Source organism: Engraulis encrasicolus, chromosome 6 (genome assembly GCF_034702125.1).
Source record: "Engraulis encrasicolus isolate BLACKSEA-1 chromosome 6, IST_EnEncr_1.0, whole genome shotgun sequence".
In the NCBI taxonomy this organism is placed as follows: domain Eukaryota; kingdom Metazoa; phylum Chordata; class Actinopteri; order Clupeiformes; family Engraulidae; genus Engraulis; species Engraulis encrasicolus.
In genome coordinates, this window is record NC_085862.1 from 36,145,869 (window position 1) to 36,165,868 (window position 20,000).

The following is a 20,000-nucleotide window of genomic DNA, read 5'->3' on the forward strand; positions in this document are numbered from 1 at the left end:
TTGATCTGGTGGCCGCCATGATTATTTTTTGATTCACCGATGAGGACGAGCTGAGGTGGATTCTGAGTAATGGGCTGCGAAAGACCCGCTCAGCTCGCTTCAGCCGGCCAACTGGTTTTCGTGCTGAGTTGAGCTATGTTGTGCTCAATCCAAAAGCAAAAAGTGGTGGCTGATTCGTGCTGTACCGGGTAGAAAATGGGCCGCGGAAAAGAGCCTTATGCTTGATTTTTTTATTAGAGGTAGGAATGTACTGTATATGGGCATGGTTTTGCTTCCAAGTACTGTCTGGGAAACATTCTTTGTAACTGATTTCAAAAGAATGTGTTTGCAATTTGTAATGCCTCGTATGGCAAAGATAGTATTAAGCGCTATCAGTGGACCACGAATACAGTCTTCATCCAGAGTCAAATAGCATTGTGGTCACTCACAGCACAAACTCTGACTTATAAAAACACAGCTGTGAAATGATCACGCTCAAGACAACATACCCTCCCACAGAGAGAGAGAGAGAGAGAGAGATAAAGAGAGAGAGAGAGAGAGAGAGAGAGAGAGAGAGAGAGAGAGAGAGCGAGAGCGAGATAGAGAGAGAACAAAGTCTGAAGAAGGAGCAGAAAAAAAAGTAGAGACAGTTGAGAGAGAGAGAGTAAATAACTCTTTCCGATGCTTACAACATAGGTTTCTATGCCGTACTATTCCCTGTGTACATTGTGCCCTGTCTCTCCACTTCCAGTAACAGGCAGTTTACTCGGCAGGGATAGGTTGAATCCATCCAGCTGTGATCACATGACCTGGAGATTTAAACTGCAGCTAGAGACACTTGGCAGCATGGAGAGAGAGAGAGAGTGTGAGGGAGGGAGAGAGAGAGAGAGAGAGAGAGAGAGAGAGAGAGAGAGAGAGAGAGAGAGAGAGAGAGAGAGAGAGAGAGAGAGAGAGAGAGAGAGAGAGAGCAGAGATAGAAGCCAAGAGCAGATGACACGGGGTCGATTTGGGTGAGCATGGAAAGGATACAGCTTTGCAGTGGGGGCGTACTAGGGGAATGCAGGATAAACTGATATCTAAGTTACTACACAAAAGAAAAAAACAATATCAGACTTTTGATCACCGAAGTTTCCCAATCAGTGACCAGTTTCCTTTTTTCCCAATCTCATTTCTCTATGTGAAAAGGCTTTGCTATACAGCCTGGAATGTTGATGGAGAGGGAAAGTGTGCGGTGCGTAGTGCGGTGTGGGGGTTGGGGGGCTGAAAGCGGGTCAGTAATCCCTCTGTTAAGACAGCCATGTGACCTGGGTAAATCACCAGTACCCTGTCACGCCAGACTTCTATTTTTTTTTTTTATCCCTGTGACACTTCTGGCATCGCTGCTCCATCTGTGTGAGTCGAGTTCCATTCCTCTCCACTCCCATCCCCCTGCTCACGTTCTCCCTCTCTCCCCCCTCTCTCACTCCCTCGTTTGCTCTATTTTATCTGTCCATCTCTTTCTCTCCCTTTCCCTCCATTTCTCCTTGTCTTTCTCTCCACTTTCTGCTTCCTTTTCTCTCTGCCATCTGTCGGTCTTGCTCTCCGTCTCTCTCACTGTCTGTCTGTGTGTTTGTCTCTCTCTCTCTCTCTCTCTCTCTCTCTCTCTCTCTGTCTGTCTGTGTGTTTGTCTCTCTCTCTCTCACACACATGCTCTCTTTCTCACTCTCATCACTCTGAAACCTCTGTATTACAGTAAATCGCTCAACCTGCCAAAGGGAGTGTCTAGTGTCTGGCCCAAATTGATGTTGGGCCTTGTTTTAATAAGTGTCCCAAATTGAACACAAACAAATACCAAATCAGTAAAATTATCTTTAATTTTACATTCACGAAACGAAGCAATTAACTGTTCAAAACAAAAACCTCTGAGCAGTTTATTAAATAAAACACCACAAGAAAATACAGGAAGATAACAAGAAAATAGAGAAAGTCATTAGAATACTTCTTCTTCTAATATCTTTCTCCATTTTCTTGTGATGGACCAAACTGTGGATGTGCAAATGAGCAGGGAGATGGATTGAGGGAATTGGCATTTCCAGGAGCTTTGATTGAAGTTCCAGGAGCGTGGCATTAAACATTGTGAGGTCTGAGCCTGCTTAGACTGATTGGTGCTTTGGGTCATGGGGTGCTTTGGGTCGGTAGATATCTCTGGTTCATCCGTGTGTGTGTGTGTGTGTGTGTGTGTGTGTGTGTGTGTGTGTGTGTGTGTGTGTGTGTGTGTGTGTGTGTGTGTGTCTGTGTCTGTGTGTCTGTGTGTCTGTGTGTGTCTGTGTGTGTGTGTGTTAAAAGTACTCTTAAAAGTCTTAAAAGTATGCACACATTACATTCCCTGCCAATCACACCTCAATACAGACAAGGACACACACACACATACATACACATTCATCTGTTCATCTATGTGTGAATTCAATTGCCATTCAAATAGTTTGAGAACATACTTTTAAAAGCTATACTGTATAAAAGGCATTTAGCAATGAAATGCAATGGAATGGCCAATACGAAAATGTCGATTTCCCAAAAGGTTCTAAAATGGATATACCGGTACACCGTTTGGCAACGAAACTCTTCATATAGAGACAGAGAAAGAGGGGAAGAGTAAAAGTGAGCGATAGATAGAGAGCGAGGGAGAGAGAGAGAGAGAGAGAGAGAGAGAGAGAGAGAGAGAGAGAGAGAGAGAGAGAGAGAGAGAGAATAAAAAAGGCGCTTTGGCTTTGACTTGCCACCATCTGGACAGGTTCATTTGCAATCTGCAATCTGGAGTAGAGCAGTCAACATGTGGCACAGAAAATACAGATGACCCATTATCTCCCGGGCTTGATTATTAGGAGTGAGCGGAGCACTCGGGTGGCATGTGGTGCCTGAGTGACACATCCAAACACACAAATGAGCAAAGGAAATGTGTCTGCATACTTTGGTTCAGCACCAGCTTCTTTTAATTGCGGATTTACTACACGTCGTTTTATTTCACTTGATTCGGAGAAGCCACACAGCACTGAACAAGAATTACTACACAGAAAGTGTTGCGTTAATTCAACAATAAGGTCAAATTTAACTCTATAAGAGTTGATTCTAGGCTGCAAGTGTTGAATCAACACTGCAACATTTACTGTGTAGTGGTTGCAACGCAAATACAACTGCAACCTTTACCGACTCTGTCAGTTCCTATATGACATATTATGGTTGCGCTGAAAGGCCAGTTCAGTTTTTTAGATTTTTGTTTACTTGATTGATGATAGGACAGTGGGCAGGAAGCGAATGGGGAGAGAGATGGGGAGGGGTTGGCAAATTACCTGGGCCGGAATCGAACCCGGGTCGCCGGCGTAGCAGCCCAGTGCCCTACCGTTAGAGCCACGGCAGGGCCAGGACAGTTCAGTTTGAGAAAAAATTCGGCACATAAACTTGAGCTCTGATGACATTTGAGGATAATTTGACATGTGAGAACAATCGGTTGCAAAACATTTTTCAACTTTTTGTACCATATTTTTTCCACCTCCTTGGATGATCTTGATCAGACTCTATTTGGTGAAGGTCACTTATTGATATTTCTCAAGCAAATTATATTTTTAAAGACCTTGGTTGAAATGACAAAAAGCCTACCAATCAGTGAGCACAATAGTCTCTAGAACAAGATGATTCAGAACAACAACGACAAGGGGTCAGGTTATTTGGTTAGTTCTTAGTGTTCTGATGGAGTATCCTTTGTCGTAACAAACTTTTGTATGATGTTCCTTCCTTGTATACTCAGACGATGTCCTTCTCTGAGTAGACTGAGAAACTTTATTTCATCAGGACATTCTTAATGGGGTGGGTTTCAAGTGCCTCTTCTGTTTGCCAATGGTACACCCGCCAATGAACTTAATATTGTACTTTTGTCAGTCTATACAGTTGAATGTATTATAGTACATGCGATTGGAAATGCTGCCTACAATCTAACCATATAAAACAACCATATAAAAAAACAAGCAATTATCGAAAAAGACTATACCTATGGGCAAAAAGAACATGGAAGTGACTTGAGCAAGGCAAAGTGAGCCTTTCACTTCAGTGTTTCACTCTGACAGCACAAAAAGGTCAGCAGATCTCAGTAGTCAATCAAATCGATTGAAACATGACAAGAATGGTCTTTACAGGCATGCATGGCTGACGGCTTGACAGGAGTACTGTAAGTGCTGTAGTTGACATCAACATCAGACAATAATGGTCGAGGACTGGACCACATTTCTTGACCGTGCAACTCTAACAAATGCATTGTTATTTTAATGTAAGTTTTGTAAGTCGTTGTGATGGCCCTTCCACACCTAGTAAAGGCAGAATGCGAAATTGCCTTGCATGGATTCACATGGATAGTCTGCCTCAGTGTGGAAGGTGTGGTGGAAACCTTGATACATGTCGCAGCTAACGACTAAACGTGTTGTCTGGTTTTATTTGATCAAATATGATCTATCCGAAATATTACAGCTTTGTAAACTTTTCTGGCAGAGTTGGTCTTTGATTTCTCATCTTACTCCTTCCATTATTCTACCAAAGAGCACCTCCGACAAGAGACTATTTGGAATAACACCAAAGCCCTCCAAACTGTTATTACATGCCAGAGAATCTTTGTGCTTGGAATGTAAAAAAATGCTTTGATGTTTCATTCAATTGCAGGGCTTTCTTTTGAAATAAAACAAAGTGGGGTCAGTGGTAGATTCTGAAGACACATTTCCTCTTGATGTAACCAAAATAATACTGAAGGGAAATGGAAGCACATCTTATTCTTGCAGATTGTGATTAGGTTTGTTTGTTCATTTAGCCTATTTATTCATAACATTCATTCTCATTTACTTATTTATTTATTTACTTATTTATCGAAATCACTGTGTTAACAACCTCAAATTCCATTATACTGGGAGTCAAGCCAATTATTAGAGTTAAATAACAACCTTCTTTGCCACAGTTATTATGCAGTGCTTTTCAGATGCTAATTTCAAACCTTGACATTCAAATTTGGCAACCTGGGTATGCTTGTGACATGTCTGCGACAGAACAATTAATAGCAAATGTATTTCATTTATTTATATTGCCACATTTGTTTAGGCTAATTCTGTCTTTTCAGTTAGAATACATGCTTATTCCTTCTTTGGGCTTTTAGGCCTAACTATGAAAGTGTCAGTAGCCTAAGGGATAGATTGAGGGAACTAGCCGTTCGTTTCACAACCTTATACAATCTAAAGAGAATTGTAAATTACATTTTACTATAGGGTAAATCGAAACAGTTATCAGTGTGAAACTTTCACTTGTCTTAGGGCCTCCGTACATCGGCTCCGACATCACTGCGGAGCACTTTCTCTTCCGAAACAATTCCGACCCCCAAACCCAATCACACTAACATAGCATTGATAGTCAATGGGCGGCTCCGACAAAATGAAAACTCGTCTCTAATCGCTAGCCGACATCCGCGAATGTCCGCGTACATCAGAGCCTGTGTCCGGGGTTGTATTGACAACAATGGAATCGAACTTTTGCGGAGCAGTGCTCAGCACTTTGTCGGAGCCGATGTGTGGAGGCCCTGTCTGTGTACAACGTATATGTCTGTCTTGCAATGTTCATTATTATGTGTAAGCTACTTGACACCGAAGCCCCTGAAACGTTGTAATAATCACTGAAGAAACTATAGTACTACACCACTATGACAATGCACAGGGCCTTAAGTGGAACATTATGACTTGGTCATTGCCATTCTGGTATCATCTACTTTATAACAGAAGGCGTGTCTTAAGGGGTTAATTTCCCCCTTGGATCAGTAAAGTAACTACTCTACTTTCCATGGCAGTTTATTCCTAGTATTACATTGACATTTTTGTCATTCTGTCATTTCTTCAGCATCACAGCAACAGCTGCTAGCATTGGTGCAGCTGGGATTCCACAGGCTGGCCTGGTCACCATGGTGATCGTGCTGACATCCGTTGGTCTGCCTACTGATGACATCATGCTCATCATTGCCGTGGACTGGGCTCTGTAAGTTAAGGGATAGTTCATTGGGTTCATTTGAAGCCGACTTAAACATTTTAAAACAAACTCAAGCTTGCATGCAACAAAATGCCTGCGTAAATAGAGGGCTTTTTGTGGGGGAATCACGTCTTTTTATTTTGTACTCTGGGAGCGAGCTGGAGATTTTCCATTGTTCCATGTTTCTAAGTCAACACACCAGCAGGCAATGCTAATGAGTTTTAAGGACATAATTGGTCCTGACATGAGATTAAAATTTCCGGTCATTTTTGCACATTTTTGGTCTCTATTTATAGAACATAAATGTACTGTTTTTTAACCAGTCCATTGACCTGAACCAGCGAGGCTTTTTTTTCATAAAATTGTTTACAATGCTACGGACTGTAGAAAAACACTGTATTTCTGTACTATATGTGGTAAAGGAATGTATATGGGTCCGTACATTGGTTACCCCTACATGGCAAACACTGGGCTTTGTCAAATCCAGTACAGCTGTCAAGCACTATGAGTAGCCTAGATTTTTCTGTTAGAGTTCAAATACAGTGGTGCTCATATGTTTACATACCCCAGCAGAATATACGCGTTCTTGGCGATTTCTCACAAAATATGAAGGATTACACAAAACCTTTTTTTTCACTCATTGCTAGTGACTGGCTTAAGACATTTATTAGCACTCTTCTGTGCTTACTCTTTCAAAAGCATGTTTACAATCCAAACTACCGAAATTACCCTGTTCAAAAGTTTACATACCCTAGTTTCTGATGCTGAATATGGCCCTGTTTAATACCAGGGACCACTTTAAATTGTTTGTGGTAGTTGTGGATAAGGCTCTTAACTTTCTCAGATGACAAAACAGCACATTCTTCCTGGCAGAATGGTTGTTTCCAATATTATCTTGTCTTGCTGGAACCTCACATTTGAGGTTTCCCCTGAGTGGCTCAATGATGTTGAGATCAGGAGAGTGAGATGGTCACTCAAAAACTTCATTTTATTCTTTCTGAAGCTAATGACGGGTTGATTTGGCTTTCTGTGTAGAAATATTGTCATGTTGGCACTGTTGGACTTTCAATTCAGAAGTGCAATATGAGGGGTTTGGTTGGAATCAAGCCATTGGGCAAGTAGATCAAATACAATGTCATCCATCATTGCAAGGGAAATTGTTCAGGAGGCATAGGACAACCAAAAAATAACTTCAGGTGAAATATAGGACAACATGAAAAAATGTTTTAAACTGTACAGTAAAGAGGCACTTGAGGAAAGATGGGCTGTTGGGGGTTGCCAGGAGAAAGCCATTACTACAAAAATGCAAACATGTTATTTTGCATATGATGCAGCAAATAGCATAGTGAGAAGCATCAGAATGCCTGTGACAAAGTCATTTGGAAAATTAGATCAGTATGGAACTTTTTTCAGCCACTATTAACAATGCGATTTGGAAAACAGTCAACAGAGCCTATGATGAAAGTTACACCATCCCTTCTGTGAAACATGGTCATGGACCACTGATGTCATGGGGACATTTGAGTTACAAATGCACTTTACATTTGGTCCATACTCACAAAATGATGAATACATTGCCCTGTGAGAAATACTGGAGGAAACTCAACACTCATCAGCCTTGAAACTGCACATGGTCCATTGTTTGGACATGCCAACATGACAATAGTTTGACACAGAAAGCCAAATCATTAGCTTCAGAAAGAATAAAATCAAGTTTTTGAGCGACCATCTCACTCTCCTGATCTCAACATCATTGAGCCACTCAGGGAAAACCTCAAATGTGAGGTTCCAGCATGATACCCAAAGATAGTATAGGAAACAACCATTCTGCCAGGACGAATGTGCTGTTTTGTCATCTGAGAAAGTTAAGAGTCTTATCCACAACTACCACAAACAATTTAGAGCGGTCCCTGATGTTAAACAGGGCCATACTCAGCATCAGAAACTAGGGTATGTAAACTTTTGAACAGGGTCATTTCGGTAGTTTGGGTTGTAAACATGCTTTTGAAAGAGTAAGCACAGAAGAGTGCTAATAAATGTCTTAAGCCAGTCACTAGCAATGAGTGAAAAAAAAGGTTTTGTGTAATTCTTCATATTTTGTGAGAAATCGCCAAGAAAGCGTATATTCTGCTGGGGTATGTAAACATATGAGCACCACTGTATGACTGCACTGTTCCCTGAAATTGACTTTTACCAGACACCCGCACAGTACTTCTATGTACTACACATTATATTAAATACTGTATATTTCTATATTTAAACGCATTTCATTTTAAATGCCATGAAGTTCATTGTCTAACACAAGACCCTGGGGGGTTAATAGTTTGTTTGAATTGCCAACTTATATCAGGGGTGCTCCTCCTCCTGCCTCCCATCCTGAGCTCTACAGTTGTTTCAATTTATGTTTATTTTTCACATTGTGATTTGGCTGTTCCCAGGGACCGATTCCGTACCATGGTGAATGTGATGGGAGACGCCCTGGCCACAGGAATCATGGCACACATCGTCCGGAAAGACTTTATGAAAGAGGGAGATGGGGTAAGGTCATCTGCACATCCTGCATGCATTTTCTTTGGCATTTGTACGTAGAACAACAGAATGAATAAAGGAAAAACTCTGCAGCTCAATACAAATCAGTCATAGTTGCACTGATGTTTCTAAGCTTGTGTATTCCTGAACACTAACTAATTCCCATAAGGAATAATGTGCAATTAGGGGGTCATTGTTGTAGTCGACAGAGAGTAATGACTATCATTATTCTACTTATAAGCTACTGTATGAAGCTACTTGCACAAAAGTATTGTAATTATAATAAGTGAACATGCTTCTTGCATAATTATGTGAAAGAAGCAGATACTCTTTGCCGAAATCAGCAACCATTATTCATAAGTAAACTGGGATTTAATTGACTTTTAAATTGTATTGGTCTGGGGGTCTGGGGCGTACTGTAGAATCTTTTTTGATTGTTGAAAAGGTTGATGTATCATAGTGAAGCATGATGTGCCTGTTCACCAGGGCAGGGCTCAGCTCAAAACAACACTGGACAAGTTTATCCCCTGGTCCCCTGGAAACAGATGAAGACTTAGTCATGACCATTTGGGTAACAGCAAGCTTTTAATAGAGCCTCTGCATGAAAGGGTTAGCCATGCGTTAAAAGTCACCCCATCTCAGGGGTAGGTACCGGTAGACTAATAGAATTCCTCGGCCAGTCCCTGTTACTATAGCGATTGCACTGACGTCCATCCCTCTGTCTACTGCTGACATAACTGCCATCTTTCGATGAGATGGGCCCTGTGTACATTCATTATTGCTAATGGGTTTGCTGTGCAAGCCTGTACTTTACAAAGATTATGTGTGGCGTATGTTTCCAGGCAGATGTATAGTGGCAGGTAAACACATCCACAGGCTATTTTACAGGCCTCTTTAGCATACAATGGTGAATACAGACTGTGACATCATAGCTTCTTTGTGCAGATGGGATCGTCAGCGGGCCTATTCAATATTTGCTGAAAATGCTCAACTTCATCACAACAACATTGGTATGGCATTAGACAGAGCCTGAAGTAACTGATTATGACATATCCATTACAGCAGGGGAGGGGAACCTATGTCTCGAGGGCCATTGACGGCCCTGGAGGTCATCTTATCCAGCCCCTGATATAATGTTAATGTTATGCAGCTTCACATGAAATGTGGCATGTTTTGTAAAGGAATCTTAGAAATTACGTTTGCAATATAATTGAGTTATATTTCAGGGGACCTAGAAAAGGTGGAGTCTGTTGTAAAGGTGGCCACCTTCAATATAGGCCTAAAGTGCAGGGGGAAATCCTGGTTTGTGTTAATAGTACGGCCCTTGGAGGAATTTGAAGTGGCCCTTCAAATGAAAAAGGTTTCCCAACCCTGAATAACAGTAAGGTTATAACATAGGCTCTGCGCTAAGGGGTTAAACAACGTGCCATCGTAGCCTCCATTTTATGACTGCACACATTCTTTACTCTTTCTGTTTGCCAATACACACCATCGCGCTTGGAAGAACACAGTAACATGCAAAGAAACAACAAAGTACTTTAGCTCTTTCGTAAACAACCTTGTTGAACTGAAGACAGGTGCACTGAAGGCAAGAAGTTGCTAATTACCCTGGAACCGGTAATGTCACTTCAACGTCTGTCTGTGGTATCTGAGTGTTAAATTGTTTAAATTGCTGAGTGTTTGGGCACTAAATGAATGAAGGAAAGGGGTTGGATTGCTATGCCTGCTATTTGATGCTTCGTCCCATGAGTCTTAGGCATTGCTAAACATGTTGTGTTGCACGGTTTAGTAAGCAGCTCTCAATGAGGACTATTACTGCTCATTTAACCCTTTTTGGGAAAAGGTGCTCTCTGCCTATTAAGACCTAAATATCTCAGCCTCCGACGCACATAAAAGCATGAAAAAAGTTGCATTTAAAAGCTGGGACCCTCATTTAGCATTATAATTGGTTCATTCAGCTCTAACATACTAACATTGTTAATAAAACTCAAATCTCAAGAGCCTGAATGTAGCATATATGTCGTTCCAGGCTAAAATGGGTTAATGTATAAATGGCATACCTGTGTAAGGACACACACACACACACACACACACACACACACACACACACACACACACACACACACACACACACACACACACACACACACACACACACACACACACACACACACACACACACACACACACACACACACACCTATATGGAGAGAAATGTGTTCGCTGCCATGTTCTTTTTTCTTTAAGTGGCCATTAAAACGGCTCTATTCTTGAACTTTACGGGGGACTCAGACACTCAAAGCAACATTGTAAGTTTCACTGAGGAAAGAGGTCATGCACCTGGATGGGGTCAGTTGGCTGAAGAAAGGTCCTTCTCAAATGAAAAAGTGATCTCTTTCCGTCTTGGACCTTTTGCTTTCACCATGTGTGAGTCACTCTGTGAGGTTTTAAAATCGACCTCTGACTCACTGTCTTCTGTGTGTGTGTGTGTGTCTCTCTCTCTTTCTCTCTCCTTCTCTCCTTTTCCTCTCTCCCTCAACTCTCAGCAAGTGCCGCTCATCTGCGAGACCAAGCCAATGCTCTGCGAGACCAAGCCCATCAACATCCAGCAGCTGCTCAACTGTCAGCAGAACAACGGCAGCTTCCAGCCCCCTCCGCTGGACCACAAGCTGGACCACATCCCCCCCGACGTGGCCCGCCTCATGCAGCTGGAGGAGGGCGTGCGGCCCGCGCCCCCCGAGCGCAAGAAGCCCCCCATCCCGCCGCGCCACCCCAAGAGCAAGGACAAGGAGCACTGTGCCATTGACATGAACGGCCTGGAGACAAACGTATAGCCCACACATTATGTGGGAAGGGGCTCGAACCCATGCCGTTGTAAGAGTGCGCGTGTTTGGGACCAATGCGAGAGAGGCCAAGTGAACGTTGGAGCAGGAGCTGAAAGAGACTTACGATGTTTCCGGTCTTAGTGTATTATTAAGACTAAGATTATGTGATGTGCTTGTCTGTCTGTTTGTTTGTATGTTTGTATGTGTGAATATACATAATGGAAGCATATTTATTATTCTGACTTTGGTCCTCAGAAGAATACTCCAAGAAGCTGGAGTGTGGATGCACTGGAAACTAAAGATGGCTCTCCAAAGCCACGACTTGCTGTGTGGTGGTAACACGGTGCGAGCTCGAGACTTGAGAACACAGAAGCACCACAAGAGCTTTCACAGAAGGGAAAATTACAGCCTCAGCTGAGACATGGTCGCCTTTACCACTGTGGCCAAACGGGATGGATCCATGAAAGCTTTGCATGGCATGCTATTTTCCTCTATCCTGATTGGACAGAGGAATACTTGCCCAGAGATGGAACTTGAACATAACAACAACTTTCCTCTTGGGATGAGAGGAAATGTTGATTGGGTTTTTTTTTTTTCTTGTTTTTTTTTCTCATGTATATACGTATGTATGCTATCAACTTTTTTCAATTTTGTATTATCTATCTTAAATATAAATCATGTTTTGATTTGTTGGATGATAATCCAGCAAAAAAAGCTCAATTACAGTACTTAATGGGAAAAGCTATTATAGTCTTCATGCACCCTTACCCCTACACCTCCTTGTCTGCAGTGCTGTGTGTGCCAATGGGCCTTTTTCCACACAGCGTGAAAATGATTGGGTGTATGTGGATGGTTTCACGTGGTGGACCTTGGAACACTGAACATTTTAAGGCATCTGAAGCAAGTCAGTTGCATACGGTGGCACAGACATTTACATTTGACCCCACTGATTTCTCCCTGAAACTGGTTCTCGAATATACTACCTGCTTTGCGTCAAAACAAAGCTTGTCCGATGTCACAGGGAAAATGGCTGATCAGTTGGGGAGCAGGGGGGGGGGCACAGGGGCCAGGAATCCCGGGCCTCAGCACTTGGGGGCCCCCAACAAATGGCTTTCGATCGGCAAACATCTCGCAGGGGCCCCTTCTACGATATTTCTTGGGCCCGTCGCCATTAACGTGCACATCTCTATGCTGAGCAGAAAACTCAGTATTTATCCACTATTATAATGACCAGACTTTATTTATAGCCCATTATGATGGCAAACTCCAGCACCACATATGTCAGAAGCAGAACGCCAGCTTACTGTAGCAGCCACAGCATGGAGGCAATCTCCCATTGATGATTAATCTTTGCATTACAAGTGCAAGGACATGATTAAGGACAGCAAAGGTAAAGCAAGTTGAACAAGAGGCCATGCACTCAGCCAAGCCCCCTTTCACTGTAGAAATTAACAGTTCCCCAAAGAACCTTCAATTTGCCAATGTGGAGGAACCCTTACAAGTTTTTGAGGAACCTAAAAGTTATCAGTGGAACCTACATGTGACAAATGTGTTTTTGAAAGAACCCCCATGTTTTCTGGAAGGTTCCTCAGAGGACCAAAGAACCCAAAGGCTCTTTGAGAAATCTTTTAATTGCCACTTGGGATTCTTCCCAAAACCTTTTAGTTATTTTTTTAGGGCTTTTGCCTTTATTTCTGACAGAACAGGCAATGAGTGGGGAGAGAGAGAGGCAGGAAAGGATGGGCAAATGACTTGAGCCGGAAACGAACCGGGGTCGCCAGGGTAGTAACTCAGTGCCCTACCATTAGGCCACGGCAGGGCCACCTTTTAGTTCTTCTGACCACTTTTAGTTTTTTGTTTCCCTCCAGTGATCCAACAAAATGTTCTTTGAAGAACTTTCAAACTGTTTACTGTGCTCTGCTGCCTGCCATCCTGCCCTACAGTACAGTAAGCCACAACATAGACATCCGTCCCCACTGACCTTGTGGGCCTGTTTGGCTTTGAGCTGGTCCGGTCTAATCTGGAACCTAAAGCGGTGCATAAAAGCACAGGCAGTGCTAATTCAACACACAGAGACTATTTGCAGCACTTTAAGTGTTAAACTCAACTCTGTCGGTGTTGAGTTAACACGACAGCATTTATTTTACTACACTGTGTGGTGCAGCGGGGCTTCACTGCTGGCCTCCATGCAGGGCCACGCGGGGACAGGCTGCGTGGCTATGGCTCACCTCTGCCCACTCTAAATTCTGATAATGTGAGGGATTACCAGCGGGCATTGGCAACGCTCCCTACTGCTCCCTCCACAATGCACCCAGGCAGGAGAGGGAGATGGCTTCCGTTGCCATGGCAATTAATCAAATGAAATTTTAAATCCAGCGCATCCTCTGTCTAACCTCCCCCACCAACCCACACACACGCACACACTACACCCCCTCCAGAGATTACAAGCGTTCACAGGTAGGGCACCTGTTTCTCTTAGTCATCTACCACCCCTCTCCTTCTTTTTCCTCCTTTTAATTTTTTTCCTCGCCGTGATTTTTTTTCCAGGTGCTGGCGTAATGCACTTCATTTGGTCATTTTTCTGCCAGAGAAAAGATTTTAGTGACATTTTCAAAGGCGCACTATTCACCGGACACACCGATGTGATGGGACGGCCCTCCATATGTAAGGGCATGGTGATTACTGACACAATCAGAGGTCATAATTAACTCTATGCATCCTTTCATGTACGCCAGCCAGCCAGGCTGCTCTACAGGATATCTCAAAGAATAGAAGCCCTCATTGTGCCATGTGTTTAAAAAGCAAAAAGCAAATAGCATGACCTTGCTCCTGAAGAAAAACCCATTTACTCTGGTCACCATGGTCTTTTTCTGCCTCTCTGAATGTTAATCACGTAATCTAATTCAAAATGTCCTCGTTCCTTTTTCTTCACAAATCACAGTCCATTAAGACCTTGTTTGCTTTTTAATGGATATTCCTTTTTCTTTTTTTTCAAACACACTGTTGTTGCAGTATTTTTTTCCCTCCTGTCCTGTTTTTTTTTTTCACTTCCTGTCACCCGTTGGCTTACTACACAGAGTAGTGAAAAAGATGACAGTATGCCCATGACTCACGGTCATCCTCTCAGGTCTTCTGTTTAAGACACAGGCTACAGTTTACTCCATGCCTTGCCTTGAACGCAAGATAACACCACAGTGGATGAGGACACAGGCAGATCACTGGACACAGACCATTGGTGAGTTGCCTGGCACTAGTAATAGCAACAGGCTTTTTTCTTATGTGAATCTGGAAAAAAAACACATTTATCAATAAAATATTTTATACATAACAAGACCCCTGTGGTGAATGCTGAAGTATTGAATGAGGTGTTTGTGGGTTCATCAGTTACAGTTTTTTTTTCTTACAGCACAAATGCACCAAAACCAACTAAAGCTATAGCGTGAGAAGTAGTCAGAATTGACTTTGTATGGATGAGCAGTCGCCATTTGCAACAGAAAAGTTTTGGCTGATGGGAAGCATTTTGGGCAACGGCTTCAAGTTGAACTTTACTGAACTTTATGGTGATGAGCTATGACATGGTTCAGAGACAGCCGTCTGAAAATCCAAATGTCACAATGCTTGCTTCTGTTCCACTTTGCTGCTTTGGCTGCTTTTGTCACAGCTGTTTTTTTAAAAAAAATAAGTCAAGTGAAGCCTCTGGGCTTTTGTCACTTTTTGGTGTGTTTGTGTAGTCAGGTGCCTGAAAAGAAACAGCACGCGCCACAAAGTCTGTCTGCAAAGACTTTTATTTTGAATGCAAAAGTGTAGACATGTGGTTATTGGTCCGTTTAAAAAAAGAGTCGGAAGTTGTGTGTGAATAATTCAACCTACCATACAAAAATAGATATCATTTCATTTATCTCTGAAAATCCCCATACTGTAAATGCCACATAAATAGAGGACAGATAGCTTGTGAAGAAAGACAGACTAGTAAATGTGGCAATAGCATGCAATAGCCGTCTGCCCAAGCTAAAGCTGACATACTGTATGTTGACACATAAAGCTGAATAATGTACTGTATGTAGAAGGATGTTTGTTTCCTGAGCCTGGGGTGTCAACATTTCAAACAAGTTCTGTCTGTCTCTTTGGCTAAACCCAGTTACCTTACAGGTACTGTAATACTGTTAAGACTGTAAATCTTGTCAGAGTTTAACACCAAGAATTTTCACTGTTCAACATTTTCCGATTTTATATTTTGTTCATTTTTGTGCTGTTTTGTCCAACATCACTAGCCTGTTCTTTCTCATAGCTCTTTTTTGAATGTGGTCTGTCCCTTAAATAACTCTTTAAGTGCCACCGCAAGCAAAATAAACATATCTGCAGTCATCTTTGAGCACAGAGATAGTAAGAGAGGGGGGGGAGCCCTAGTCTGGTATCCTGCACCAGACAAAACAAAAAGGAGGGTTCCTTCAATACATCTGCAAAACACCTCTTAATACCCCAACCAATTAGCACAGTCGCAACGTGTATGAACTTTCACCGATCCCTCTTTTCCCTCTCCTTTCCTTCCTTCCTCCCCTCGGTACATTAATGTCCAACTCTGGTCCAAGAGCGTAAGCTAAGAGGAGCGCTGATCCAGAAAGCCCATGTGTAGGGCTTGTGGGGGCATAGAGTCTGCTAGAGTCAATGACGGCTCATCTTCAATGCTGTGGCTTCCAACTTCATCCCTATCGCCACAGCTCCTCCTCCTCCTCCTCCCCGTCCTCTTCATCTTCTTCCTCCTCCTCTCCCCTCGTTCTGGAGCCTTTTGCTGTGTTCACGAAGACGATGTCCAGCACTAGCTTGGACAGGTTAGGGAAGGAACCCTGCTTCATGCTTGCTGACAATGGGTTGTCCCTGAAAAGATACATAGACAAAAACAAGATGAGTTAAAGAAAGGGAGGGAGGTAGTTCATTATGCTTGTTCTGTTGAGATGGGTTTCTTTGTCGAGATGAGCTACCAATAAGGTTCCATGTCATTGGGCCGACAGCCCATTAGTCCGACAATTGACCGCTGAGTATGTTTTTTTTTTAAAAGGGACCCATTAGTCCGACATCCCATTAGTCCAACCACACACGTTAACTATGCCCAAACCAAAACAATTCCTAACCCTAACCATCAGTAAAGGCATTTTTTGCACACATATTTTTTTGTCTGAAAAGACGTGCCCTCATGTAGGCTACCCCAGTAGTCCGAGCGTCACACACATCTGTTGGACGAATGGGATGTCAGACCACCAATGGGATTCTGGTTAGGTGGCTTATTTTCAGACTTATGGGCTGTTGGACTAATGGGCTGTCGGACCAATGGGCCGACCCCACCAATAAGCTGTTACAGTAAGATGGGCCAATGGGGCTCAGCGTGTCTCAAATGGCGCACCTGAGCACTTCAGGCACTATGTTTCAATACGTAAAGCGCTCACTGTGACAATTCAGTGCACTAAAAGAACCCGGATGCTGCGCTAATAACGGTCAAAAACGCAGTGCGTGAATGATGGACACCGGGCACACTAAACAGTATTCTAGCCTACTAAAAGTATTGTATGTGACATAGTAGTTCCCATTTGGGGTGAAAGAAATGTACGGTAAATACAAGCACAAGAAGCTGTGAAATATAATAAGTTGCCAACCAATATTGATTTTGGCAAGTTAATGCTATGGGGGTCAGCCCAATGTTCCCACGGCCCATTGGTCCCACAGCCCATTGGTCCCACATTGCTAAGACTTTTGCGTTTTTTCAAAATTAAGCCCAATGGTCCCACAGCCCATTGGTCCCACATCACTAAGATTTTTTAATTTAATTTTAGGTCCGTTGGTCCCACAGTCCATTGGTCCCACAGTCCATTGGTCCCACATCACAAACAGTTCAATGGGCTGTGGGACCAAGGGACCCACTAGTTTGACGCCCTCTCTGTACTTCACATGGTAATCAAACATTTCAAACAAGCGATTTAAGGTTAGTGTTAGGTTTAGGGTTAAGGTTAGGGTTAGGTTTAGGGTTAAGGTTAGGTTTAGGCTTAGGTTTAGGATCGTATGACGTAAGCGGTAAGTACCGAAAAGGGCGTCAAACTAGTGAGTCCTGTGGGACCAATGGGCCTAAAAATTCAAATAAAAAAGCAATGTGGGACCAATGGGCTGTGGGACCAATGGGCCTAAATAATGAAAAAAAGTCTTAGTGACGTGGGACCAATGGGCTGTGGGACCAATGGGCTGTGGGACCAGTGGGCCGTGGGACCAATGGGCTGTGGGACCAATGGGGCGTGGGAACATAGGTACGCTCCCATGCTATGCTAGGCCGTCACTTCCAGTAAGGGCACAAGGTTAGTGGTCTAAACTTTCCCACAACACTACGCACTAAAGACCTAAGTGCACTGTGTGCACTATGTACTAAACAACAGTGCACTGACACAAGTGTGCCATTTGGGATACGCTGCCTAACCATAACCCCTAGGGCCACTACTGTAAATAGTATTGGAATGGCTTGGTAGCTCAGCTCGACAGGCAGCCCATAACCACAATTTACATATTCATATGTCATGTACTAACTCCTTTTGCACAACTCTTCAGCTGTCCAGGTGCAGGTGTAAGGCAGGGAAACGTGATCAATATGAAGAGTTCATTTAACACCGCACACTGGATACTAAAGAGCAAACCTGAAGACGCACTGCGCGAAACGCGTTGTTCGCTCCAAAAAATAAAGAGAAAAAAAGACCAGTATTCAGTGTGCTGTGTTTACGTAATGAACTCTTCATATTGCACATATCCATATATCATGTACTGTACATAGTCATCATGTAGGCTATTTAAGAAAAAATCTTCTTGAAAAATGTCCATTGACATTTCATCACAAAGAAAACTGCTTGGAGCAGAGGTAAGACTACTTATCAACAGAAAAGCACCCTCTTATGTAGGGCAAAGCGATTTGTGTTGTTCAATGTGTTTGATGAACACAAAGGCCAAGAGAAAATCATAACAGATAAGGGCAAGTGGGTGAAATTGTAAAATATTTTTTTCCTGGTTTTTGTCTGAAAAAAAAATGATAACAATTTATCTGCTCATACTATTTTTCTTTTATGGGAGCCATTTTTTCTTCTGTGTTGCAAATAAGAGGTATGTATTTCGTGGAGTGGGAGGAGGTTCTCTGGCATTAACATTTGTATAGATCACCAAGGTCACACAACGTAAAGCTATTCATCGATTACACAATAGTCAAGTTTGTTTTTTATGTATGTCCATTTCACCGAAAAGATTTATTGGAATGTGTATCCATGGACGTATGTAAGGTACATGTTGGAGTTTGAAGGCCTCTCTCGCTCTCTTTTCTATCTCCCGAAGGTCTACACAAGCTTCCTTTCAATTTGGTCTTTTTTTTGCAGTCAGTAGGTTTTTTTTTCATCAGAGCTCAGTGATTGTTCAGGCCTCTGGCAAGGGCACACATTTCTGTACACTGGATTGGGCTGGAACTCTTATAGCAGTCGTGGGCACGCCTTCAAGTGTCTTTTGTATCACATCCACAATGGCACGGCCTCCATCTGTATTTCGTACAAGGATTACACAGCCTACATCTTACTGTATACTGTAAGGCCTTTGAGATGAGAAGGACAAAGCCCTTCGCAGAAATGTTGGTCAAACACCGCTATGCTCTGCACTCAAACCAACACTCACCATAATGACGTTGCTGTCTTTTTCCCCTTATCTTGCAGCAGGCATAGATACTTCTTTACACTGGTCTGGAAAGCTGCTGTACACAAAACCAGGCTTGCTCTGCTGTGTCTGCATTAAGGGGCACTACACATACCGTAAACAATCTGATACAGTGACATTGACTGACAGGAAGATTGTGTGTCGTGTGTCTGTATGTGGGCAGGCGTGCATGCTTGTGTGAAGTGTGTGTCTGTGCATGCATTTCTGAACTATAGATAAAGCTGACAGATGTATTTTTACGGAGGGACACAACTAAGTCCGTCAGGGCATTAGTATATCCAACATGTCATCATGCCTGAGCGTTAAGATAACATGCCGACTTGAACCGTCTATCCTCGTGTATCGCGCATCACGTCTTTGCATGCTAACTCATGCTTCACATCGCCCTCACTATAAAAAATGATATCCGTGATAAGTCATGATATCTTATAGTTAATATAGTTAAGTTATTCCGCTATAAAACCGCTATAAAAAAAAACTAAAAAAAAACGACATGGTTTAATTTGGTTTAACTCAGCTGCCTCAGAATTCCAAGTTAATGTAAATCCTTATTGTACCGGTAAGTTGTGTGAAGCTTTGAATCGAAGCTTTGTGTTGTTTTAACACAAAGCTTCACAAACTTTCAATTCAAAGCTTAACACAACTTAATGCACAATAAAGATTTAAATTAACTTGAAATCACAAGTTTACTAGCTGCTATTGAATTGAAAATGTACAATAAGGATTTAAATTAACTTGGAATTCTGAGCCAGCTGGTATTTTTCTGTGACAGGTTTAGGCATGGTTTTGGCCAGGGCACAAGTTTGCCACTATTTCACCATTCCCTTGCTTGTTTTGCTGCTCTTGGCAAAAGTAAAGCAGCAGAAACAATGCTTTACTGACAGGTTAGGCTTAGGCATGGTTTTAGACAGGGCACAGTAG

The 20,000-nt window shown here is 42.6% G+C and overlaps 2 protein-coding genes across 3 annotated transcripts in view; one reads left to right on the forward strand and one right to left on the reverse strand.

Moving 5' to 3' along the window:
• slc1a7b (solute carrier family 1 member 7b) overlaps positions 1-12,090 on the forward strand; it is an 87,709-nt gene extending 75,619 nt beyond the window's left edge. The window contains exons 9-12 of one of the 2 annotated variants that reach the window (XM_063201418.1): positions 5,878-6,012; positions 8,442-8,546; positions 9,175-9,176; positions 11,083-12,090. In XM_063201418.1, the coding sequence (XP_063057488.1) occupies positions 5,878-6,012; positions 8,442-8,546; positions 9,175-9,176; positions 11,083-11,366 (526 nt within the window). In that variant the 3' untranslated portion in view covers positions 11,367-12,090. Of the gene's footprint in view, positions 1-5,877; positions 6,013-8,441; positions 8,547-9,174; positions 9,177-11,078 lie in introns of both variants that reach the window. The other variant, XM_063201417.1, reaches the window with a different exon arrangement.
• A 3,034-nt stretch (positions 12,091-15,124) lies between these two features.
• podn (podocan) overlaps positions 15,125-20,000 on the reverse strand; it is a 30,194-nt gene continuing 25,318 nt past the window's right edge. Inside the window, exons 11-12 of the mRNA XM_063201420.1 lie at positions 15,993-16,232; positions 15,125-15,893 (exon numbers count right to left, since the gene is read on the reverse strand). Coding sequence (XP_063057490.1) covers positions 16,064-16,232 — 169 coding nt within the window. The 3' untranslated portion in view covers positions 15,125-15,893; positions 15,993-16,063. The remainder of the gene's footprint in view (positions 15,894-15,992; positions 16,233-20,000) is intronic.